General features: G+C 42.3%; 1 protein-coding gene across 16 annotated transcripts in view; it reads right to left on the bottom strand.

The window, feature by feature from the left end:
• The window catches only part of heph (polypyrimidine tract-binding protein 1 heph), a 165,232-nt gene that overhangs the window by 1,172 nt on the left and 142,616 nt on the right, over nt 1-21,444 (bottom strand). For 12 of the 16 annotated variants that reach the window (XM_064694760.1, XM_064694759.1, XM_064694764.1 and 9 more), the window contains 7 exons: nt 15,500-15,838; nt 15,144-15,429; nt 14,703-14,896; nt 14,181-14,214; nt 6,784-6,876; nt 611-827; nt 53-130 (listed from right to left, as the gene is read on the bottom strand). In XM_064694760.1, the coding sequence (XP_064550830.1) occupies nt 53-130; nt 611-827; nt 6,784-6,876; nt 14,181-14,214; nt 14,703-14,896; nt 15,144-15,429; nt 15,500-15,838 (1,241 nt within the window). The remainder of the gene's footprint in view (nt 1-52; nt 131-610; nt 828-6,783; nt 6,877-14,180; nt 14,215-14,702; nt 14,897-15,143; nt 15,430-15,499; nt 15,839-21,444) is intronic. The other 4 variants (XM_064694758.1, XM_064694762.1, XM_064694763.1 and 1 more) reach the window with 3 other exon arrangements.

Below are 21,444 nucleotides of genomic sequence, written 5' to 3'. Positions count from 1 at the left end.
GCTAATTAGTTTTATTCGCTCTAAATTGTAATCAATATATTCGTTTACTCACGGGAAAAATTTGAATGCTTTAACCTCGAAATTGTTGGAGCTGAAGGCTTCTTTGATGTCATCCTCGGTGCAGGATGAGCTGTAAGGAGCAAGAAGAAAAACGTTCGTACGCTAAATTAACACCTATCGATTTAAATTGGCATGCTGCGCGTCTATAGATATCGCATAAACACCACACCAAAACAGCAGGCACAAGCACAGAGGCACAGCTACAGCTTCAGGCATTGCCATAAGCACATAAATTCAAACGGCGGGCACCTTTCCGCCTCATCCCCGCCATGGCACACAAAAAGCTGGCGGGGCGCTTTGTCATATTTGGCAGACAAAGCGACGCGGGACGTTTGCCTCTGACAATGGCTGCGACTGCGACTGTGGCTGTAGCTGGAGCTTGAGCTGTGAATGGGCCACGGGCTCGGGTGGTGGTGCTGCTCATAACGGTAATTGTAATTGCCCGCGTGGCGTTGCTGATGAGAAAACGAACTCCAGCTGTGCACGCGTTACGCAGGACGGCTTTAAACGCTAGACTACAACGAAACGATGCTCAACAATAGATACTCACGGAATGTTACTTAAATGCAGTGTCGCCGATGGCGGGTAGATGTTCTGATAGTTCTTGCTGCCGGGCTTCTTGAAACGGTGCAATGGATTCTGTGAGTAGTCACGTGTGAGGCCCGCGTCCGGCTGTCCCTCCTTGGGCAGTTGCACGGCCTGATGTTTGCTGGCCATGACACGTATTGGCTTGCCCCATAAACGTAATTTATCAAGGTGAGACATGGCTGCAAAAATAAAAATAAAAAAATGCCAACAACAAAATAAAACACAATGTTAAAAACGTTAAAACGAACGGCAATGCAAGAATTCAGTGGGACAGGTTGTGCCAAGAGCTCGTTCAACTTGTGCGGGCGATAGAATATTTGTTCACGTTCCATGTTGTACAACATGTGTTTACATATGTGTCTGATGCAATTTACTATGTGAAGTACATATATATATATATATGTATACCATATATATGTATGTATGTAAATGTGTTGCGCTACAAGCCATAAAATTACCCAGCACCTCCTTCTGGAGTCAAAGTCAGCAATAAGTGCAGGCAAATATTTACATACTAAAATGTAACTGCAACTTTATCAATGTCGTCTGCCTTTGGTGATTTACAAGCAAATGACTCGCCATAAAATGCATTGCCCGCAAAAGTTTGCTCTTGTTTCAGTTTTTTTCTTTTTTTCCAATTTTTGTTTCCTGCCACCCCCAACGAGACGTCGTTTGTTTCTCATGGTCTCGATAGTCATAACACCTGCGGCTCAATTGCAAATAGACAACTATTGTACAACATGCCAGTTAAACGAAATAAACACTGTTTCTATTTTCATATTCGTTTTCGATTACGATTACGATTTCAATTTCGATTACATTTTTATTCAATTTCTTGTGAAGTCATGCTGGGACTGGGACTGGGACTCGGCATGCCTCAGCCCAGAACGTGTCCCTTTTTTTGCATTATTTTAATAAATTATAGAACATTTTATCATTTTGCTCAGTTGTCATGGACTTTGAGATGGGGGCCGTGGAGCGTGTGGGTGGGAAGTAGATGACATCGTGTTAGGTTGCTTATGTTTTATTGTAAAATAATATGCTTACTCAGCCGTTTATTGTTTGCCTAATGGATTAAATGATTTTACAAAAAAATACAAAATACGGCTTGAAAATATAATAAATTGCAAAATAAAGGCCAGTCGGCTAAAGGACAACGAGACGAAAGGCAAGCAACAGCAGCAGCAGTGACAAACGCTTCTGCCATTTTGCCACATGCGACGAGTATATATGTATGTTGTATGTATGTATATATGTATGTATATATGTCTGTATGTATGTATGTATGACAAACACTTGTAATAAAGATTAATGTGCAGCCGAGAGAGCCAGCGCTTTGCTCTGCTAGCCCAAAATGGTAGGACTAACTTTGCCTATCATCGCAGCGCCTTTCAAAATGTGCTGCAGCTGCGCTCGTGGCGGCGGCGGCTCTCGTGGCTTTGGGCCTGGGGCCCAACTCAAAAAGTAACTCAAAGTTTTAATTACCAGCCTGACCAGTAGCAGCAACAGAAACAGCAACAGCAACAACAACAAATCATTATTAACTTACAAGACATTATGAAAAACAAAAAACGAAAACAAAATATTTATAAAAAGTGCACGCACAGCTGAGCACCGTAGAAAAGCATTGAATCCCGAAAAATATGAGTCCGTAAAGTTTGCCCAAAGACCCAAAAAATGACTTGTTAAAGTGGCTGACAGGATTTGTGAGTGCATTAACCCATTTCAGCCATTTAAGCCAACAACACGCCAATATAATTAAAGTAATGTTAGCGTCGTGTCAACTTTGACCTAACATCAATTTTAACCTGGCTCAGGTGAGATTGATTAATCTCAGGAAAAACTGACTATTTGTTATATTGGCATATGGTACGAAGTACTATCTAAAGTCAGTTCATAAAAAAGTTTGCCGTGCTTGAACACTGCATAATTAATTTGGAGCACATAAAGATGGACGCCAATTCATTCAATGAGTCATTTAACGCAAAAGTTTGTCAAAACTCTTCACACAAGTTTTACTTGGCGTATGCGTAATCGGACCATATTATATATACATAGACAATACATGTGTGTATGCGTGTGGCTGTGTGTGTGTGTGTGTGTGTGTGTGGCTGTTGCTGCTGCAAAAATATTTGTTTGTTTTTATTGTAAATGCTTTTATGCGTACGCTGCTGTTCATGCAAAATATTTTGTAGTAATTTGTATAGCAAAAATTTATTTACGCAAAATTCCCCAGATAACAACTATAACAGGAGAGGGAGTGGGAGAAGGTGGAGGTGGAGGTGGAGCAAGCTGGGCAGCCACAGTGGGCGGCAGCTGTGCGTGTGCCTATAAATTTATATGAGAGTTTTGTCTATAGTTTGTAATAAGTTGCGCAAAAACTTAATCCCGGCACGGCAGCCAACAAATGGCGCGCGTCCGGCCAGCGGCCATTTGCACAATGTCGACAGCGTCGCCAACGCCAACGCCAACTCCTGGCCGAATGGGCCATTATAATATTTCCCTAACACACACCCACACACACACACCTCAAGCTGCTCCAGTGGAGTGGACTATCGAGTGCCCGCCCAGTGCTTATTGTTTTTTCATTGTGCGTGTTTGTGTTTTTGTCTATTTGTGCTTTGGCTTTGCCTCTTGATTGCTGTCGCACTTTATTTGGACCGAGTTGGGGCTCGGTCTGTCTGGCTGTCCGGGTGTCCGGCTTGCAGGCGCTTCGTTCTCTTGACTTCATTTACACAGACAAAAAAGTTCTTTTCGCCTTTACGCTGTAATTCGTATGCTGAGTGTGCAATTGTAGCCGTATTTTGTGCGCAACAACAAACACCATACTGTCCTCCTCTTGAGAGACACTTTGATATGCATGGGTGTGGGCTGGATTGGTTGGCAGGGGGTTAGGGCCTGCCAGGACATCTGCTGCCTGGGCAGCAATAGACTGGGCTGGCCCTGGGTCGGTAATCGTCTTTGTTCTGGCAGAGTTGCGAGAGTTTTGGGCAAAGTAACGAATGAATTTGTTAATATTTTATGAGTGCATAAGTGCGCACTCACCGACCAACAGCCAGACGCCCAAAACAACCAACACACTTGCACGGCGGCTAGTGCGACTTTACCTGAACAAACGGATGGACGGGCGGACGGGCGGACTGGCAGACGGACGGATGCCAGGAGAGAGGCCGGCGGTACTCAGCCGGAAGTGTTTGCCATTTGGCAGCCCTCGCGGCACATTAGTAGTCTGTATGTTGACGCAGGGCCATTAATATTTCCACATGCCAGCAGCCATTGGGTGGATGTGTGTGTGTTTGTGTGTGTACAATAATTTGCTTGTCGAATAGCATTGGTTTGTTGCCACAAATAAAGCGAGCCATTTTGTTTGCGAATCTAAAATAGTTACATCAGCTACAACACATGCTGCGGTTAGCCTATTGTCAACTCATCTACAAATATAATTAAAAAGTGCGTATACGACAGGTTGGCTGGCAACGGATTCGGAGACATTAGCAAACTAAATAATTTGATGAATTTTTAAATATGCAGCGGATTAGCCAAACGAAAAGAAAAATAATTAAATCAGAACCAAACAGTGAAAGCAAATAGAGCGAAAGCAGCAATAGCTCGCATTACTTAAGCATAAATCGGGACAAAGTTGGAATGCTTTTGAGCTCAAATATGCAGCTGAATAAAAAACAAAATAAAGATAAACCAACAAAAAAGAACACCAAATAGCAACATGTTTGCATAATGATAATTGCGAAAGTTAATTGAGTGCAGTACAAAGCATATTTTTAACGGATCATCAAAGGCAATGGCCAATGATTGTTTTTGCTGCTGGTTGACATATTTCTCCTTTTTTTTTTTAAATTAAAATTGAAAAAAAAATAGTGGAGTAGGAGCCAAAAGATGGCATTTATTTTTGCAGTGGATATACATTAATGTCGGCCAGCTGCCATTCGAGCAATTTGCTGACAATTTCCGCTACAATGCTTAACGCCGAGTTGCTGCTGTTAATGTGCATGGCATTTATTTCACTAATTAAATTTATTTAAACTTTATTAATAACAACGACTGCTGTATGTGATGCTGCGGGCAAAACGAGCAAAAAAAGAAAAGAAAAAAAAAACAACCAAAAACATTGGAAATTATATACACATATTTATACGCATATGGAATGTGAAAAATTATTTGTTAAGCATTTAAGCGTCGGCAGCTTAAGTACTTGTGCGTAATTATTGCATATTTATGTATATGTATGTTGCATGCCACAAAGCGGCTTAAAGTGAGTAATAAGCACAACTGCAAGCAACAAGGAACAACGCTGCGTATGCGCAATGCTCGCTTGCATGTACAATGCTTAACGACTGCTCGTTGTCATTTCCAATTTTCAATTTAGCGCCCAGCGGCGGCACAACTTTGACTGCTTTTGAGTTATTTTTCAGATGAACAAAAGCCCCCTACCTTGACCAGCCAGCCGACCGTCTTTCTGGCCTTGCCGACGTATTAAATGGAATAAAACCAAATTGAAATTGAAAAGGTGTCGCTGCCAACGGTGCTTGTTTTTCCTGCTGTTTTTTATTTAATACCTCGAACCCATTGAAAATGGGTAGGAAGGGTATTACGTTTTTGTGCAAATGTATGTAACAGGCAGAATAAAGCATCTCCGAACCCATAAAGTAAATATATCCTTGATCCGGACGACGAGCTGAATCGATCTAGCCAACAATTCGATCTCATTGAAACGTGGTTTATTCAAGCTTAACTCGATAATTATAAGATATAGATACAAAAAAGTTGGTGTGTAGATTCTCTTGCAGTATATACAGATTAGGAATATTTCAGGGTTTGGTTTGGTTTTGGATAGTTTATAGAAGATAGAATGTAAAATGCCTGTAGTACCAGATTGTGGTTGGGTTCAAGGTATCTCCTAGTCGGACTCTCCCGACTAGAATACTCTTGTCTTCTTTCTTTTTTACGTAATAAAGTGGAATTTGGCACGTCGGTTGACTGCTCTTAACGCCTCGCAATGCGCGGCGATTTTCATTTCGTTTAATGCGCACACTAACAGCCAAAGGGAATGCGGTGTATGGAGCATAAGAGATGGGGACTGCGGCAACCTGACAATGGCAAAGTGCACACAAATAAATGCAATAAAATGATTGGCATGTCCTGCTGCGAGAGCATGGGTCAGCCTTTTGCTGCCCCCCAGGGACGCCCAGAGGCAGTAGCCGCCTCTGAGAGAGAGAGAGAGAGCGGCAGCACGACAGGTGGGGCAGAAAGCAACCAGACCAGGTGTTGGACAGACGCTGGTAATAAAGCGCTTATAAAATTTCATTTATGCGCACGGCCAGCCAACCGAACCGCGCGGCTCTCCTAGCGTCGCTGTAGTTATACTCTACTCAGCTGTGCATATCTGTCCGTTTCCCCATCTCTTTCGCTTTAACAATTTTTATTATTAATACATTTTGTTTGCTGCATTTGCAGCTGCAACAGCAACAAGAACAGTGGGCAACAATGGCTGCCAAAGGTATGCAATGTTTGGAATTTCATGTTGCTGGAATTTTTCATTTTAAACCAGCTGCAAATTGCAGTTGCTGTTGCTCGCATTTCATTTTTCCTTTTATTTTTTCTATACCCTGTTAATATATATGGTTGCATAGATGAGCAATATATGCCTATAATATAGGGCCCTAAAATTTATATATTCTTGATGGTAATCGACAGCTAAGTGATCGATTTGTAACACATCTAAAGAAGTCAAATCTGGTCAAGAATCCTACGCGAAGCAGTCAATGCTATTGTTATTATCTTTTATATTTTCCAGGTGACACGCTTTTCTATTTCCCAGGCGAAATAATTTCCTATATGCTTTTAACCGGTGAGAAAACGCTTTGTAATGCAGCGAATGTTGACAAAGTTATATTTATATATATATTAACGAAATGTGCTGCTAGTTAAAAACTGTTTTCAGGGTATGCCCCTGTTTATCACTCTCAACTAGAGCGACCAGTTTTATTTTCTTCTTTTTTTTTTTGTATCTGATGCGCCTTTCAACGCCGCAACGAGCGCAGATTTTTCATTACTTTTGGGGTGGCCTGTAGGAGGGGGATGAGGGCAGGGCTGTAGGTTTCGGCATGTTTGACTTACCCAAATAAGCTTGCTGTGGCTCTGCCATTTGTATGAGTGCCGAGTCCTTTTTGTTGTACAAAATCTTTACACGTTGCACATCGCCGTATACACCTGTGAATTGCGAAATGGTTGGTTTTATTAATATGGATTTTATTTATTGCAATGCCGTTAAGAGTACGCATATAACAGTAGAAAAGCAAGGTGAACATTAATAAAGTATCCCACTATTTGCTATCCTAACACACACATTGTAGCTGCTGATGTATAACTAATGAATATATCCCAAATATTTAGTCCTTGCTGTAGGCAGCTGTATATACCCAAGCTACCCAGCCAACGAAACTACTCTTACGATGCAATCTACAAAGTAGAGCGCGGCCATAAGACGCGACTTAAGCGCCGCTCAATTCAAATGGCGGGCCTGGAAAATTCGGACAGCTACGAGCGTTTTATGCAACGCGCAAATGTTGCTGCCGTCAAAGGACGAAACTTTTACACACCACCAAAAAGCCATAACGTGTACGAAGATGGTTTTCTTAGCTGCTTCCCCTTCACCCCAGCCGTGGTTGCCGCCTCGCAGGTGCGGCTGATGCTGCTTGGTATTATTGTCGGGACGGAGCCGTTAGTATCATGTACGAAACTCATAACTAGCTCAATAAGTTTTCTCAGCTATTTTTTACGACCGACTCCAGGCTATGGCTTCGGCAACGCCATCCTCTGTCAAGCCGCAGCTCCAGCTCCAGCTTCAGCTCTGGCTCCAGCTTGACTCAGTATCCGGCTGCATACTTTTTAAGGCTGCGCCACGCGGCTGATTTTACAGTTGTCAGACAAGGTGTGAGTGTGACGTTGGCGTTGGGGAGTTGCACTTGGGGAGTTGGCAAGTTTCGTTGCTGGGCGCGTTATTGAATTGTATTTTATGACTTTACTTACGCGGCGGCGCCGCAAAGTATCCAATATGCATTGGGTCCAGTTGCTCCGGTGCCATATTGTGCCGTCAAACTTTAAGATACTTTAAGTGCAGAGCAAGAGCAATTGCTGGTGATTTCTTTAGCCTGGCCAATGGACTTTGCTTTGACAGCTGTCCGGAGCGGAGGTGAAAATACGCTCGCCCTATGTCCCTCTTGTCCAGCAGTCCGTGTGTAGCCAATCAGCGGCAAATTTGCAGCAGGGCGCAAATTGCCATCAAGCATAAAAAATAGTAGTTGGTAGCTAAAAGGTCGCAGCCCCGCCCCACGCCCTCGATCTCACCCTCAGCAACGCCCAATGCAAACAATGTAAAGTGCAGGCACCCTCGGTTGCCCAAGACAACAAATCGAATAATGCGAAAAGTAAATTTTCAACTAGCTCTCCCAAAAAAAAAAAAAACAAAACTAAAAGCAGAAAACGAAAAAAAAAACCCAATGCCCAGTGGCAGTAAAATGGAAAGGGAGCTGAGGAGCAGCGATGGGGAGCGCTAACAAGTTACAAAAGTAGCAATAGAAATGCAGGTAGTAAATAGTGCGGGAACGGCGCATAGTTCAACAGTTGGCAGTAAATCCATTTTATACAGTCGACTGGCTGCTCGACTGGCTGCTCGACTGGCTGCTCGACTGGCTGACTGCACAGCACAAGCCAGGAAAGTACTGCGAACTGAAACTTGACTTATGCCAAACACCGAAAAATTTCGTTTGCTTCAAATTGGCTTGCCGTAGCAACAATTGCAGCAATAAAGCAAGCCAGGCGAGCCAACTTAGCCAGCCAAACATCGTACGTATCTGCCAGGCATCGGCTGTGGAGCATATTGAATGCCAGTCTTCTGGCTAGCATTGCACCAGCATTAGAAGTACCAGCGGCAGCAGCAGCAACAGCAGCAGCATCGCAGTTTGACGTCCAACGGGGCGTGTGAGCAACTGCTGCTGCTGCGGCTCCGCCAGCCGGATGCCATGCAAACTGACTACAGGCAGACCGCCTCCAGCTAGAGAGCTAGTCTGGCAGCCAGACTTTATAATAATTTATTATCGCAAAAAGATTTAGCCATATTTGTACAGCCATGCGGCTGACTTTGAATATGTTTGCATACTTTCTGGCGCTCGCGCTGATTCCCCGGCGGCCCATTAGTCGTCCGTTTGAGCGTATATTTTAGATGAAAAAATATCGCAGTTGTCCGACGTTAAATGCAAATTTTCTTGTGGCTTGTGGCTCCCATGAAATAAGCTTCGTGAAAACTTGAAATGGCTAAGTGAATGGAATGTGCTGTGATCAATGCTGAACTTGTTGAGTTAATATATAAATTCTGCGCCTCAACTCTGTAATAGTAAATTGATGAAATGTTCAGGAATAGAATTTAACAAGCCAGCTCTGTGAATTATTCATTTCATTTGAAAGCCATAGTCATCCAATTCACAGGAAAACGCGCTTAGGTACCAAATTCTATGGCATGCTTTTTAGTTAAACGGAACTTGTTAAATTATGATAAATTTTCATTGAAATTATTCGCACATATTTTCCCTTTTTCCGGTCACAGCATTTTATCAAATCGCTTCGCAACCCCTGGCCTGCCTGCCAAAATTCCTGACTGCCATTCTACATGTAGCATATAAAATTTTATGAAATTTTTTTCGGCGCCCAGCAAAAATCACGCACGCAGTTCCCAGCGAGCTCATAAAAATTCAATTAAACACGTTTCCACAATATTTTCGGCAGTGATATAAATTTTTAGCACGCCATTACAATTACATAAGCTGATTACCAATACACACACGCACACACGAGCATAGGTTTTACTAGACGATTTGCAGACTGATTAAGTTTTTATTGTATATGCAAAAAGCGGGTCAAAAAGCTGTGAATGGCCCAAAAAGTAGGCAACAGTTTTGTTGCCAGCAATAGGCTCTATTAGCACGGCTGACAGATCAACCGGCATGTGGCATGCGGCATTTGGCATGTGGCAGGCGGCATGTGTCAAGTGTCTAAAGACCGTGTCATAGACATCGTAGCATTGAGCAGGGCAGCCAGCCACCGGGTCGCTCAATTGAACCGTTCGGGGCTGGCCAACAACAAAGCGCTGTCAAAACTAATAAAATGTCTGCTTTAGAAAGGGTTGGCACCGAACGTGGGCCTTTTTTTCAATTGGGCTTGATCAATCTAAACGTTAGCGTTTGAAGTACGTTGTTTGCGGCGGGCGTTGCAAGCTTTACGCTTGCCACTCTTATTATTTGATATGCAAACAGCTTTAAGCCAAGAGCAGCAGCACCAATAGAAATAGCAACAACAAACGTTGCCAGAGACCCATGATTGAAGTGCTAAATTTGCCACCTAAACGTGGCCGTCAGACATTGGCGTTCGCGTCATGTGTGGAAATTGTGGTTACGTGTCCCAGCTCATTGGTGCCATTAACATAACAAAAGGCGCTGCGAGTATATTAAACACTTGTGTGTGTGTGTGCGTGTGTGTGGGTCTGTGTGGCCAGTCGCCTGCTTGTTTGTCGTACAACTTGCCTCAAGTGTCACTTGTGGCCAGGGGTTGCGTTCAGCTACTTGGAAATTCAAAAGTTATTACATAAAATTTTAGCGCTGCCATTTAGCTGATTGCTTGCTTAGACTGCCGTCATGTCGCTGCCGAGTTTATCTAAATCTATTGGCACGCCATTTCAAGTCATGTCCTGGGCCCCGGTCATGGTAAGCAGTAAGACGCTTTAGAGCGTTCAGCTTATCGACATCTCGCTTGCTGTGTGCAACAGGGCGTATGATACTCGTACATCTAACAATTTTCTGCTCTACGCTTTACTTGATTCGACTCGCTCCTGGTCCGCTTGGCGTTAAATCAGCAATCGAAGCTTTATTAGCACTGCAGGCAGCTGCCAGCTGCCATCTGGTAGCTGCCAAAAGAAAGGCAACCTGCTGCCAGTTCCTGGTTGCAGTCAGTCTTAACTGTGGCTAACGAGCTGCTGATAGGATTTACTGTGGCTCAGTTGCTTTAAGCTGCCCTTAGCTGTGCGCTCTGTGCGGCTATGCGGCTAGACTATGTATGTATGTGTATTTGAATAGCTCTAACTATAACAACAACAACAACAATATCAACAAGCAATAATCATTTTTAAACAATTAATGCGTTTGACAAATTTTTGTTTACTTTATCAACGATAAAGTCCGAATTGCTGACAGAATACAATGCAATTTGTAAATAAATACCACACAAATGAATACATTTACGTATGAATACATTTACGTACGTATGTGAGTATAAGTGTATTCACTTGTATTTAAAGACAAGCAGCTTGCACCACAGCCAGCCCTTAATGCCGCCCACATGCTGCATGCGTTCTGGACCTTTCGCTCTGTGGTTGCGTTTGTTTGGCAAAAGTTTATATTTGGGTATTTAAACTCAAATTAAATGCATTTGCATGCAAACAAAGCGGCGCACAGAAACAAAACAGACAGATACACACAATACACACACACACACAGAGCAGACACAACACACATGTCTCTGTGGGTAAATAAGCCGCAAAAACAAACCGTTTTGTGTCATCAGAGACAAAGGCGGCAACAGACTTAACATTGTTGTGCGTGTGTGAGAGTTGTGTGTGCTGTTTGTGTATGTGGTTGCCAAGTTTTGTGCTGTTGCAGCACAAAAATGCGATACAGCCACACAGAGGGCAGCAGCGGTATTTTGGTTGTGGCAACAAATCCATTATGCTGCAATTATGCGCTACACTTGGCAGCAACAACAATGGCAACAACAACGAACTGTTGCTAACAAACTGTGCTGCAGGCACTCGTAGCAATCGAAGTATTTTGGTTATTAAATAAAACAAACAGATAAAGGGATAGGATACAGGCAGTGAAAACAAGTTAAATGCAGCGTATGCGAAAAGTCAAGTCCAATTGCTATAAAATAGTAAAACAACACACATACATACATACACAAAGAAACAAAACGTTCTCGGTCAGGGGAAGTTGTAGATGCAATTCAAACAGCAAACCCCATTAACTTTACAAAGTTAGTTAAATTCATTTGGCAAACAGACATGCCGCACACGGCATACGGCAGACGACAAAAAGGCAGCAAGGAGACAATAACCCAACTTAAAAACCCACCAACCCACCGTCCAACCACTCAGCCATCCAAAACAACTAGCTCCGAAAAGTCACAAGTAAATTTTATTTCAATTGTAAAGCCAGCAAAAACTGCAAAATGTGTGCGCGTGTGTGTGTGAGTGTATAAAATGCACTCACGCACACACATATGCATACAGTTAGGGAGGGTAAATGGGGGAGGAGAGGAGACGACACACACATAGTGGCAACAAGAGCAACGGCGACAGCAACAGCAACAGCAACAAGCGCAATGATAACTAAATAAATGGACATTTTTATAGCTATGCACTTCCGCACTCAATCTTTTGTTGTGCGAGCGCGTGTGTGTGCGTGTGTGTGTGGTAGGATGAGCGCCATGTTAAAGCATGTGTCCTGTATATATATATGTATATGCATCTGAGCCGAGCTGAGAGCGAGCCGCTTACAATGGACGAACATGGCGATAGAGGGGGCACGCGGGGCACAGAGTGGATCGCACTTAATTCATGTAATTTTACATGCACACGAGCATGTCGCAGACAACGGCAACCAAGGAGCAACAGGATGCCGTGCAAGTGTGTGTCTGAGTGCGGTTTCACTTGTTGCCCGTTTGCCACTGAATGCTTTTTTAATACGTTCGTATGTGTGTAGGAGCGTGCGAGCGTGTGTGTGTGTGTGGTTAGTGTAGATTTATGCATGTGCATATATTTTCATTTTCATTGTTTTACAATTTGTAAGCACAACTTATGACAGGATAACTGCCAGTGGCAGCCTCTGCATATGCAACTGTTGCTATCTCTTGCGCTCTCTATCTCTATCATGCTCTTTATCTCTGGCTGGCTGTGTATGTGTGTGTGTGTGTGCGTGTGGTCGAGTATCTAAAGATTACGTTGCGATTTTTACCCAGTGGCAAAACTATTTCAATTTCAAGCTGATGGATTCGCTGCCCCTAGCAAAAAGCTATTAGAAAGCCATTTGTAGTAGTTGCCATTTCTGCCCCGTGCATTGCAATACAATAAATATATATATGAATGTACTATTTAAACCAGAGGAAATGCACCTCAGCATTTATGTTGATGTTGTTATTTCCGTTTCCGTTGTCATGGCTGCGACTGCTGCCACCTCTGGCTATGACATTTTTATGCACTGGGCTTATGGCTTTATTTCGCTCACGACTTGCATTGTAAAAAAGTACAAAGATTCTATTACCCCGTTTTGATTAGCTTTATAAGCACTCAAGGACCCAAAAGGATTGTAGATTTAGTAAAAGCTAAAACCACAGGACTTCAAAGAAAAACGATGCTACAGTAGTTCGTTTCAAATAATTGACTTAAAGGTTTTCTGTGCATTTTGATCAACTTATTAAATTTAAAATTTAAAATAAAATCTTAAGTCACAAAGCCAACAATTTTTACTTGAACCGCAAAGTATATAAATTCCATATTGATTTAATATGAAATGCAAACTACCATTTGAAAATCAAAAACAATTCAAAATATTTTACAATAACAAAGCACTTAAAAATACAAATTTTCAACCCTCTTTTATTATTATTTTTCATTTGCAATTTGAAAAATGCACTTCAGAGAATATACCATAAAAAAAAACAATTTTAACAAAAATTTTAATGTTGATTATATCTGTGTGAAACGTTTGCAAGTTACGTAGGTAAATAGCCTATCGATGTTCTTGTATCGGCAATTTGTTTTTAAAAGTTTGTTTAATATTTAAAACATTTTGTTAGTCGTTTGTTGTGTTCGTCGTTTTCAATGTTCATTGCCATTGTTCTGTGTCTTCCATTTCACCCATGTTATTCTGCCCCCGTATGTATAAATAATTCATGGCACTTTTCCTGATTGCACGTAAATGGCGTAAATTTCAAACGGAAGTACGCCAACGAGTTGCGCTAAGGGATGCAAGCAGGAGTGGAGGGGCTGATGCTGAGTTAGGGTTAGAGCTAGAGCTAGGAGAGAACAGCTACAATGTGTGGGTCGCAGTCAGTAGTTGACTTTTTGGCAGCTGTTTTAACTTTCCTACGTTTTCTAAATTCAATGAATAAACAAGTGTACGACTAATAAAGTGGTCAAGAATTACGTTTGTGGTAAAGAGCTAAGACAGTGGCCCAGCTAGTCAGGGGGCAAGGCAAGGCAAAAGATAAGGGGGCAGTGTGGTAGAAGCGAGAAGATCAAATAAAGATTGGATGCAATTTAGATATTTGCCTTGCATATTGCTTAGCTGAGCCACTGACTGTGGCTGCTCAAATTAACAATTTGTATATACTTTAGAAATATATTTGGCATAAATATAGTATGTAAGATATGTATTTTGTATTTGGTTTTTTGTTTTGTGCAGACGTACCAAAGAGGGTAAATAGAGCATCAGGCGTGACCATCTACAGAGAAAAAGAGAAATAGAAGTTTGTTGTCAGTTAGCGAGAGTTTTGTTTGTAGATGTATGTACAAATTATATAAATCATAAATGATAAATAGGAGAAAATAATACAAAATATATAGCATGTATAGCATTAATTAATCTGCATTAATTTTTATTTTACTTTAAGTAGATAAAAATAAAATTAATCTAGGATACGTGTGTACTCGCTTATTAAAATTTACCACAGAAGATTGAATAAATTTGGAAAAAACTATAATTAAAATGAAAATTCATTAATATAAATAGTATGCGGCTTTTGTGAAAATATTCATAGACGAAATGCAAACTAATTAGAGGTTATGTACGAGTACTTTTGCAATTTGTGAGTAAATAGGAAGTATGGGGAACATGTAGGCATATGTGGATATATATATATATATTAAATTGTGGGCCGCTGTTTAGTCATGGTTTTGTTGTATTTAAGAGATTGGAATAATAAGCACTTACCTCCTCATTTAAATTCGAAACGAGCAACACATTCGAGTAACCGCGCATGGCGGGCGCAGTTGTTTGCAGGGCGCCGCTGTTGGCCAGCGAGAAGGCGGCCAAATTGGGCAGGGCGTTGCTGTAGCCGCCGGTGAGTGGTGCGCCCAGGCCCAAGGCGAAAGGCGGCAGCACGCCGGGTGCTCCCAGGCCGTTGACTGAAAAATGTTGAGATATATATAGTAATAAGAGCGTTTCATCAGGTTGCTGTTGCACAGTTGCATGCGGCTTAAATATTAGACGAATCGATAGCAAGTGTCAAAGGCAAAAAGTCTAAAATCAAAGCGTTCTATGTATGTATGTGTGTGTGTGTGTGCGTGTGCGCGTGCGTGAGTGTGTGTGAGCAGGCGTTATTAGCACAGAAAATAAAATGATAATAGAAGGAAATTGTTCTGTTTGTGTTACCTATTTTATCACCTGTTAGTGAGGGCCGCTGGCGGGCGGCAATCAACAGCAGATCATTTGTATTCATGAGGCCGCCGGCAGTGGGCATGAGATCGACGCCCGGCTCGCCCGGTGGCAGCGCCGGATTCGTAAAGTCACGTGACTTATCATTATTGTACTTGACATTCAAGGCGGTCAATTTGCTGTTGTCAATACGCAAAGTGCAGCAACCGTTGTAGATATTCTGGCCATCCAATATAGACTTGGCCTGCTGTGCAGAGTGGGCATCCGGATACTGGATGAGCGCCTGTTAAAGAAGAGCAAAGATGTTCATTAAATATTATGCATTGATTTAGAAGATATTTAGCTTAACCCACCTGGAATGAGTTGTTCTTGGTGAAGGTAACTATCTTTAGCACCTTGCCAAAGCGTTGGAATATCTGATGCAATATGTCCAACGAAACTGGATACATCAGAGTCTCGACAATTACTCGCAGCACGGTATTGGGTCCGCCGGCTGCATTGGTATTGTTGCCGGCCGCAGAGGCGTTTACAGCGCTCGTGTTGTTCTGCAAGATGGCCACAGTGCTGCAGTTGCTGTCGCCCGAGCTGTTTGCATTGTTACTGGTCACATTGGCCACGGCGCACAGCGGCAAGGGTGATCCACCGGCAGGCGATTGAATGCGATAGTCGCTCTGCACCACCGAGGAGTTCTGCTGAAATAAGTGAAGGGAAGGGTGAGAGAATTGTTAAGTCAATTGCTGGAAAAAATCGTGTCTGCCAAAGTTTTATTAGTTAAACGATGCACATGGCAAAACTTTCTGCATTAATCAAAAAACTTGCCATGCAGCAGCAAAATTTATGCATGCCGTTCAGTGTTAAAGGCAACTTGGCGAAAATATGCTAAATATTTACAGCAGCAGTAGCAACAACAACAAAAACAACAACAGGTAGAGTGTATGTAGTGGCAACAGGAAGAAGCAGACGGGCCCAGCCACATAAATCTCAATCAAAATCAATAATATCAAGTACCGTAATAATAAAAGGAAATCAAAGTGCGGAGCGAGAATGGCAGGATGCAAAGGACGTAAAGAAGCAGAAGAAGGATGTCTTGCCGTAAAAACCCTGTCAGCCCCATGCTGAGCGGCAAAACTTCTTGCGTGAAATATACACGTTCTATCGGAAAACAATTTAATGACATTCGGAAGTAAATTTATTCCTATTCGTGCTGAATTTTGATTTCGAAAATCATAACGTAAACACATTCGACCGTCCTTAGCAGCCAGCCACCCAACATACCCCGCCGCTGCCCCCCCGATCCTTAACGCGTTTTTTGTGCGTTTGTCAGCAACAGCGGCAGCAGCCGGAAAAAAGTTCTAGGCATACGTGAAGCAACAATTCCCCGCAGGCGTGCCATTTGTTTTTGCTACCTCTCGCTAGATAAATTCTCGTAGACGAAACAAAGCCAAAGGCAGGCAACTCAGCCTGAGACGCTGCCTTGCCTTGGGCGCTGACTTCTGCCTAGGTTTGTAAAAATAATAAAAATTGATTAGAATTACGCTGTGTGAGGTCTCTGCCACAGTCAGGCAGCCCACACACACGGCGTATGTGTAATGTGAGGGGTGGAGAAAGAAGAGTCGAAAATTCTACGGCTGCTACGATTGCCATTCAGTTCGGCTCGTAGTCCATGACTGTAATTTGATACTTCACTTTGCCTGATTATTATTACGATGAGACGATGACGATGACGTTGATTGTGTAAAAATTGTAATGTAATTGTAGAGCAAACATTTGTTCTTCTCACTCTATCTCTCTTACTTGCTGCTATTGTGTGTGCGTGTGTGTGTGTGTGAGTGACAGTGCGCTGTTAAACTTTGTACATGTTAACTGAATGTCAAGTGGGCAATTGCAAATTGACTGCATTGATAATTGCGTCCAAACATTGTACTACAATTACGGCTATTTAATAACGAGCCAAGCCACTTGCCACATGACTCTGAGCTGCCCTGCTACTCTAGTATTCTGATAACTGGGGCTACCAACTGGCTACATCATTAAACATTTTGTGTGTGCGTGCATGTGTGTAACTGCTTGAATGTGTGGGACTTTTGGCTTTCCCTTGTCGCGGTTTAGTCGCTTAATGAGTCAATTGTGCATTGTCTATTATTATTTCTGTTCTTGTTGTTGCGGCTGTGGCTGTGGGCGGCTTGTGTCATTGATTGGTTGCCATACACACATACACACTCACCCACACGCAGACCGCCATACCCATATACACTCTATCTCTCTGATTGGGGGGCATGCTCAGCACATTGTTATAATTTAATATGATAAGTCCGATAAACTAAACTGCTTTGATAAGCAAAAATATCAAATCTGCTGATAAGCTCAATTATCGATCCATTGCCTAGATAAATAAAAATGACTGTGCTTTTTTTGTGTATGTGTGGGTGTGAATGTGTGCTTAGTGCAAATCAAATGTTTAAATTTGACAGTTCCCGCTGGACGTGTGTCATCTTTAATATTAGCCAGACAAAATGTAATGCAAAGTCGAGGCGTTTGTCAGTTCCCCAGAGAATTGACGCACGAATTGTGTTAAAAAAAGTGAGCTAACAAAAAAAGCTACTAAAAGCTTTTAAGCAAACTTTTGCAATATTTACGCAAAAAAGTGACACGGTAAAGGGACTGTCTGCCAGTCTTTCGCTCTGTTAGCCCTGACTGGACATACTACCTGGGCCAGCTGTCGCCTTCTGGTTTTTGCATAAGAAATAAGTCAATGGCAAACAAAAAACTAAAGCAAAAAACTAAAAGAAAAAAATATTTATGTATATATTTTGGCGCTACTTTCACTTAGCGCTTCGCATAAATATTATTGTTTCAGAGATGCGTGCGCCTATTTTCGTTGCAATGTCACACTGCCAACCACTCCCTGCTCGAAGCTCCCCATCTTGACTTTTTGGGCACACTTAAGATGTGCAGTGCCCGGGCAACATGCACTACAGAAACTGGTCACGCCGTGGCAAAGTGGCTCAAGCCGAAGCAAGTTGCTGGCTTAAGTGGCGAGCCAAGTGAGTGAGAATACTAGGCGGCTGGCAGCGAGCTTCTTGCCACTCCTTCTTCCTTCTGCGCCCGCATGCGTGCATCAAGGATGTAGAAGTGAGTTGTGAGTTGCCACTTTTGTGCGGTTGCCAACTTGGCTCCTCATACTTTTTATTTGGCAAAAGGGGATGGTTGGGCCAGCAGAAGTTATGAACTTGTGCAGTTAAGTTTTAAAGCTAAGCTGTGGATTATGTGTTACTACATACTTTGGCGTGGCTGTTGCCAGTGCCCCTCATCTCCTTGAGCTGCTCGCATACTTTTTGCGGCCACTGGCCTGAGCTGAGCTCAGAGTCTTCACTAACCCACAAAAAAACGCTGGTTAGCTGAGTGCTGCTAAAGACGTAACCACAGCATACTCTGTGTACGTCTTATTTATGGCGAACACAAATATGGGCTACAGCCCAAATGCGTTGAAAGCGCTTACCAAAAACTTTGCATAAACAAATATGCCAAAAGAGAACCACAGTAAATCCTACGTTATCCCTAGCCTAAAACTAAGCAAACACAAAAACACGAAAGAGGAAAACATTACGCAGACAAACGCAAATAAAACGTAGCATACTTTTAGGCAGTAATAACATAGACAGGGAGAAGAGAACTAATCAATACAATGAAAATATTGTTGCTGAAAAGTCAGTGCAAACACGACACATGTAAAATAAGTTGTCCGTTGTTATTGTTGATATTTCTACTGCTGCCGTCTTGTTGCTCCTTTTATCCTTGCTGCTCGCAAATTTGCTCACGTACTTCTGACGAGTGTGTGAAACAATGTAATTTAAATCCATTTTCAGCACGCCAGAGCGTCACCAATCAAATTGGCAAACGACTGGAGTGTAAGCAAACACTGTACGGGATATCAGGAGGGTACACGCAGCAGCGGCTGGCATCCTGCCACATAACTCAAAGGATCAACAAGCTATTGTAGAAGCTGCGCGTTCGCGTTCTTGTGAAAACAATAAGATTAGCTCACTTTTGCTTTCGACAGACGATGCTGGCAAAAGTAAACGTGAAATAAAATAAGAAAACAACAACACATGACAACAGGCAGCGGCAAAGAAAAACAAAGGCAACTCATAGAAAATAAACAACGTGCAGATAGAGCCGCTTAACCACACACACCCAAACGCTCACGCACACATACACATTCAGATATACAAATATATGCACATGTGTGAAGTTATTGCCGCAGCGAAAGCCTTTAACTGCACACGCCTCAGTATTGAGAGTAGAACAAATAGCCTGCCAGAGTAAAATGCCTCATATGAATCCGTGTAAGTAAGCCCCAGCTCCTGGCCCAGGACTCGCCCAACACCTCTAAAAATAGGAAGCTTCTAGCTGTCGTCAGGCATCGAGCGGCTGTCAGGCCGCAGCACAAATTAAATAAATAGTGAGGCCTCTGAGCTTGGCTCATATTATTAACGACAAATCGATTGGGCAGACTCTAACATTTCTTAATCTCCTTCTTCGTGCGCTGTTGCCAGTGATGCCGAGTTTCGCAGCAACTGCAACATGTTTCGCATTTGCTTAAGCCTTTGCTAATCAGCTTGATCCTTTTTGTGGCTTAATCGCTTGACATTTGTATTAGTTGCTGCCGCCTTAACACCCATGCGGTGTTAACTGCGCTCTGGTCTTAACGCAGCCCCCACCACCACAGAATACAGAAACAGCACGTCAAATATTGTCCACATTAATCTCATTTTGTGTTTGGCACTAATGCTGACGTGATTTTTTCTCTCTTATATTTTTTCTATTAATTGACATTGTGCACTTTCTTGGTAGAAAGTTGTGGTCACCTTTATTCCTGCGATGGAAATATTTGTACGCCAAAATAACGAGCACTGCTATAAATAATCTGCCTCAACCTAATTTATTGTTAATAAGAAAATTGTTCACTTCAATGATAAAACATGTATATTATTAGGTTGTTAGCAGTGTCGATTAAGAAAAATGATATTAAAAAATAAAAGAACAATATTTTGAAAGCTATGTCTACAATATTTCCCAGTTTTAATGTGGAAGGCTGTATAAATTCACGTTTATTGAATACTTTATATACCCTCAGATTATTATTTTTGTAACAATGCAATGCAATTTTCAAATCTTGCCTGAAAATAGTTTTCAATAATAAATAACTCAACATTGAGTACAATTTGCATTGCAAATTGTTTTATAAACAATAACATTTTGTAGATAAAAGCACACCAACTGGGGCTAGAAAATATAAGCTTCAGCTTTAAAAATCTGCACATGTTACAAGCACTTTCTTATATGCAATGGGCCAATATATGACATTGACCGTAGGGTATGTCCAAGCCAACTGAGCAAACGGGGCTTTATTTCTGTGCTGTGGCCGGCAATTTAATTTAATCACAAGGTAACCTTATCACAAGAGGGAAAACCAACACCTGCTGCAATGGCCACTATGGAGCGACGCACACACAAAGACTCATACACATTTGCAGCTATATCTGATAGGCGTTACTGCCTGTAATCAGTGCGTCGTATAGCGCGAGCCACAGATTGCGAGTAGCGACAACTGTGCCGCAAGCTCTTCGATTGAAATGTCACTGTCGCGTATGTCCTGCGTCCTGTGTGCCCTGCTTGCTGTGTGTCGGGGTTGTTGTTTGCAACCGCACAAGTGCCAATTACGACGATTACTAAAATTAAAGGCAACCGTTTGGTGCACCTTTTGCAGATTGCTTCAAAGTTTTTAATTTTTAGCTCGTGTAGTGTGTGTGTGTGTGAGGCCGTCACTTGCTTTAAATTTAATGAATGCATTGCCGCCTTTTAGGCGCAAGTGCAAATGTTACACAAGAGACATTCGCTCACTCGTCGTGTCCGTGGGATTTTGTTTTGAAATTAAATTTCAATCAATTTCGTTTTGTTTGCGGCGCAATTCCAAACTCGGTCCCGAACCCGGTCCCAAGTGGATGTCAACCCTTTTTCGTTTGTTGGGGATCGGCTAAAAAAATTAATTTATCAAAATTACAAACACACACACACAAATACATAGACAGGGACAGATGCGCAGCTACAGACAAAGACAAAACAATCACATGTCAAATTTGAGCCGAGCCACTAAGCAATATAAGAGGCGATGGGCGGGGTCGAGGCGGGGGGCATTACGAGACAAGGGGCCGCTTGGGGGCTTTGGTGTTCTGTGGATTTGTGGCTAGCTTGTGTTGTGGTTGTAACCGCGTGAACTTCCAGTGCATTTATCTTC

The sequence above is a fragment of the Drosophila montana genome, unplaced genomic scaffold, assembly GCF_035044405.1.
Source record: "Drosophila montana isolate Dmon_TW-CO22-7 unplaced genomic scaffold, ASM3504440v1 contig_3733_1, whole genome shotgun sequence".
NCBI lineage: Eukaryota > Metazoa > Arthropoda > Insecta > Diptera > Drosophilidae > Drosophila > Drosophila montana.
This window is presented reverse-complemented; position numbering and strand designations above follow the sequence as displayed.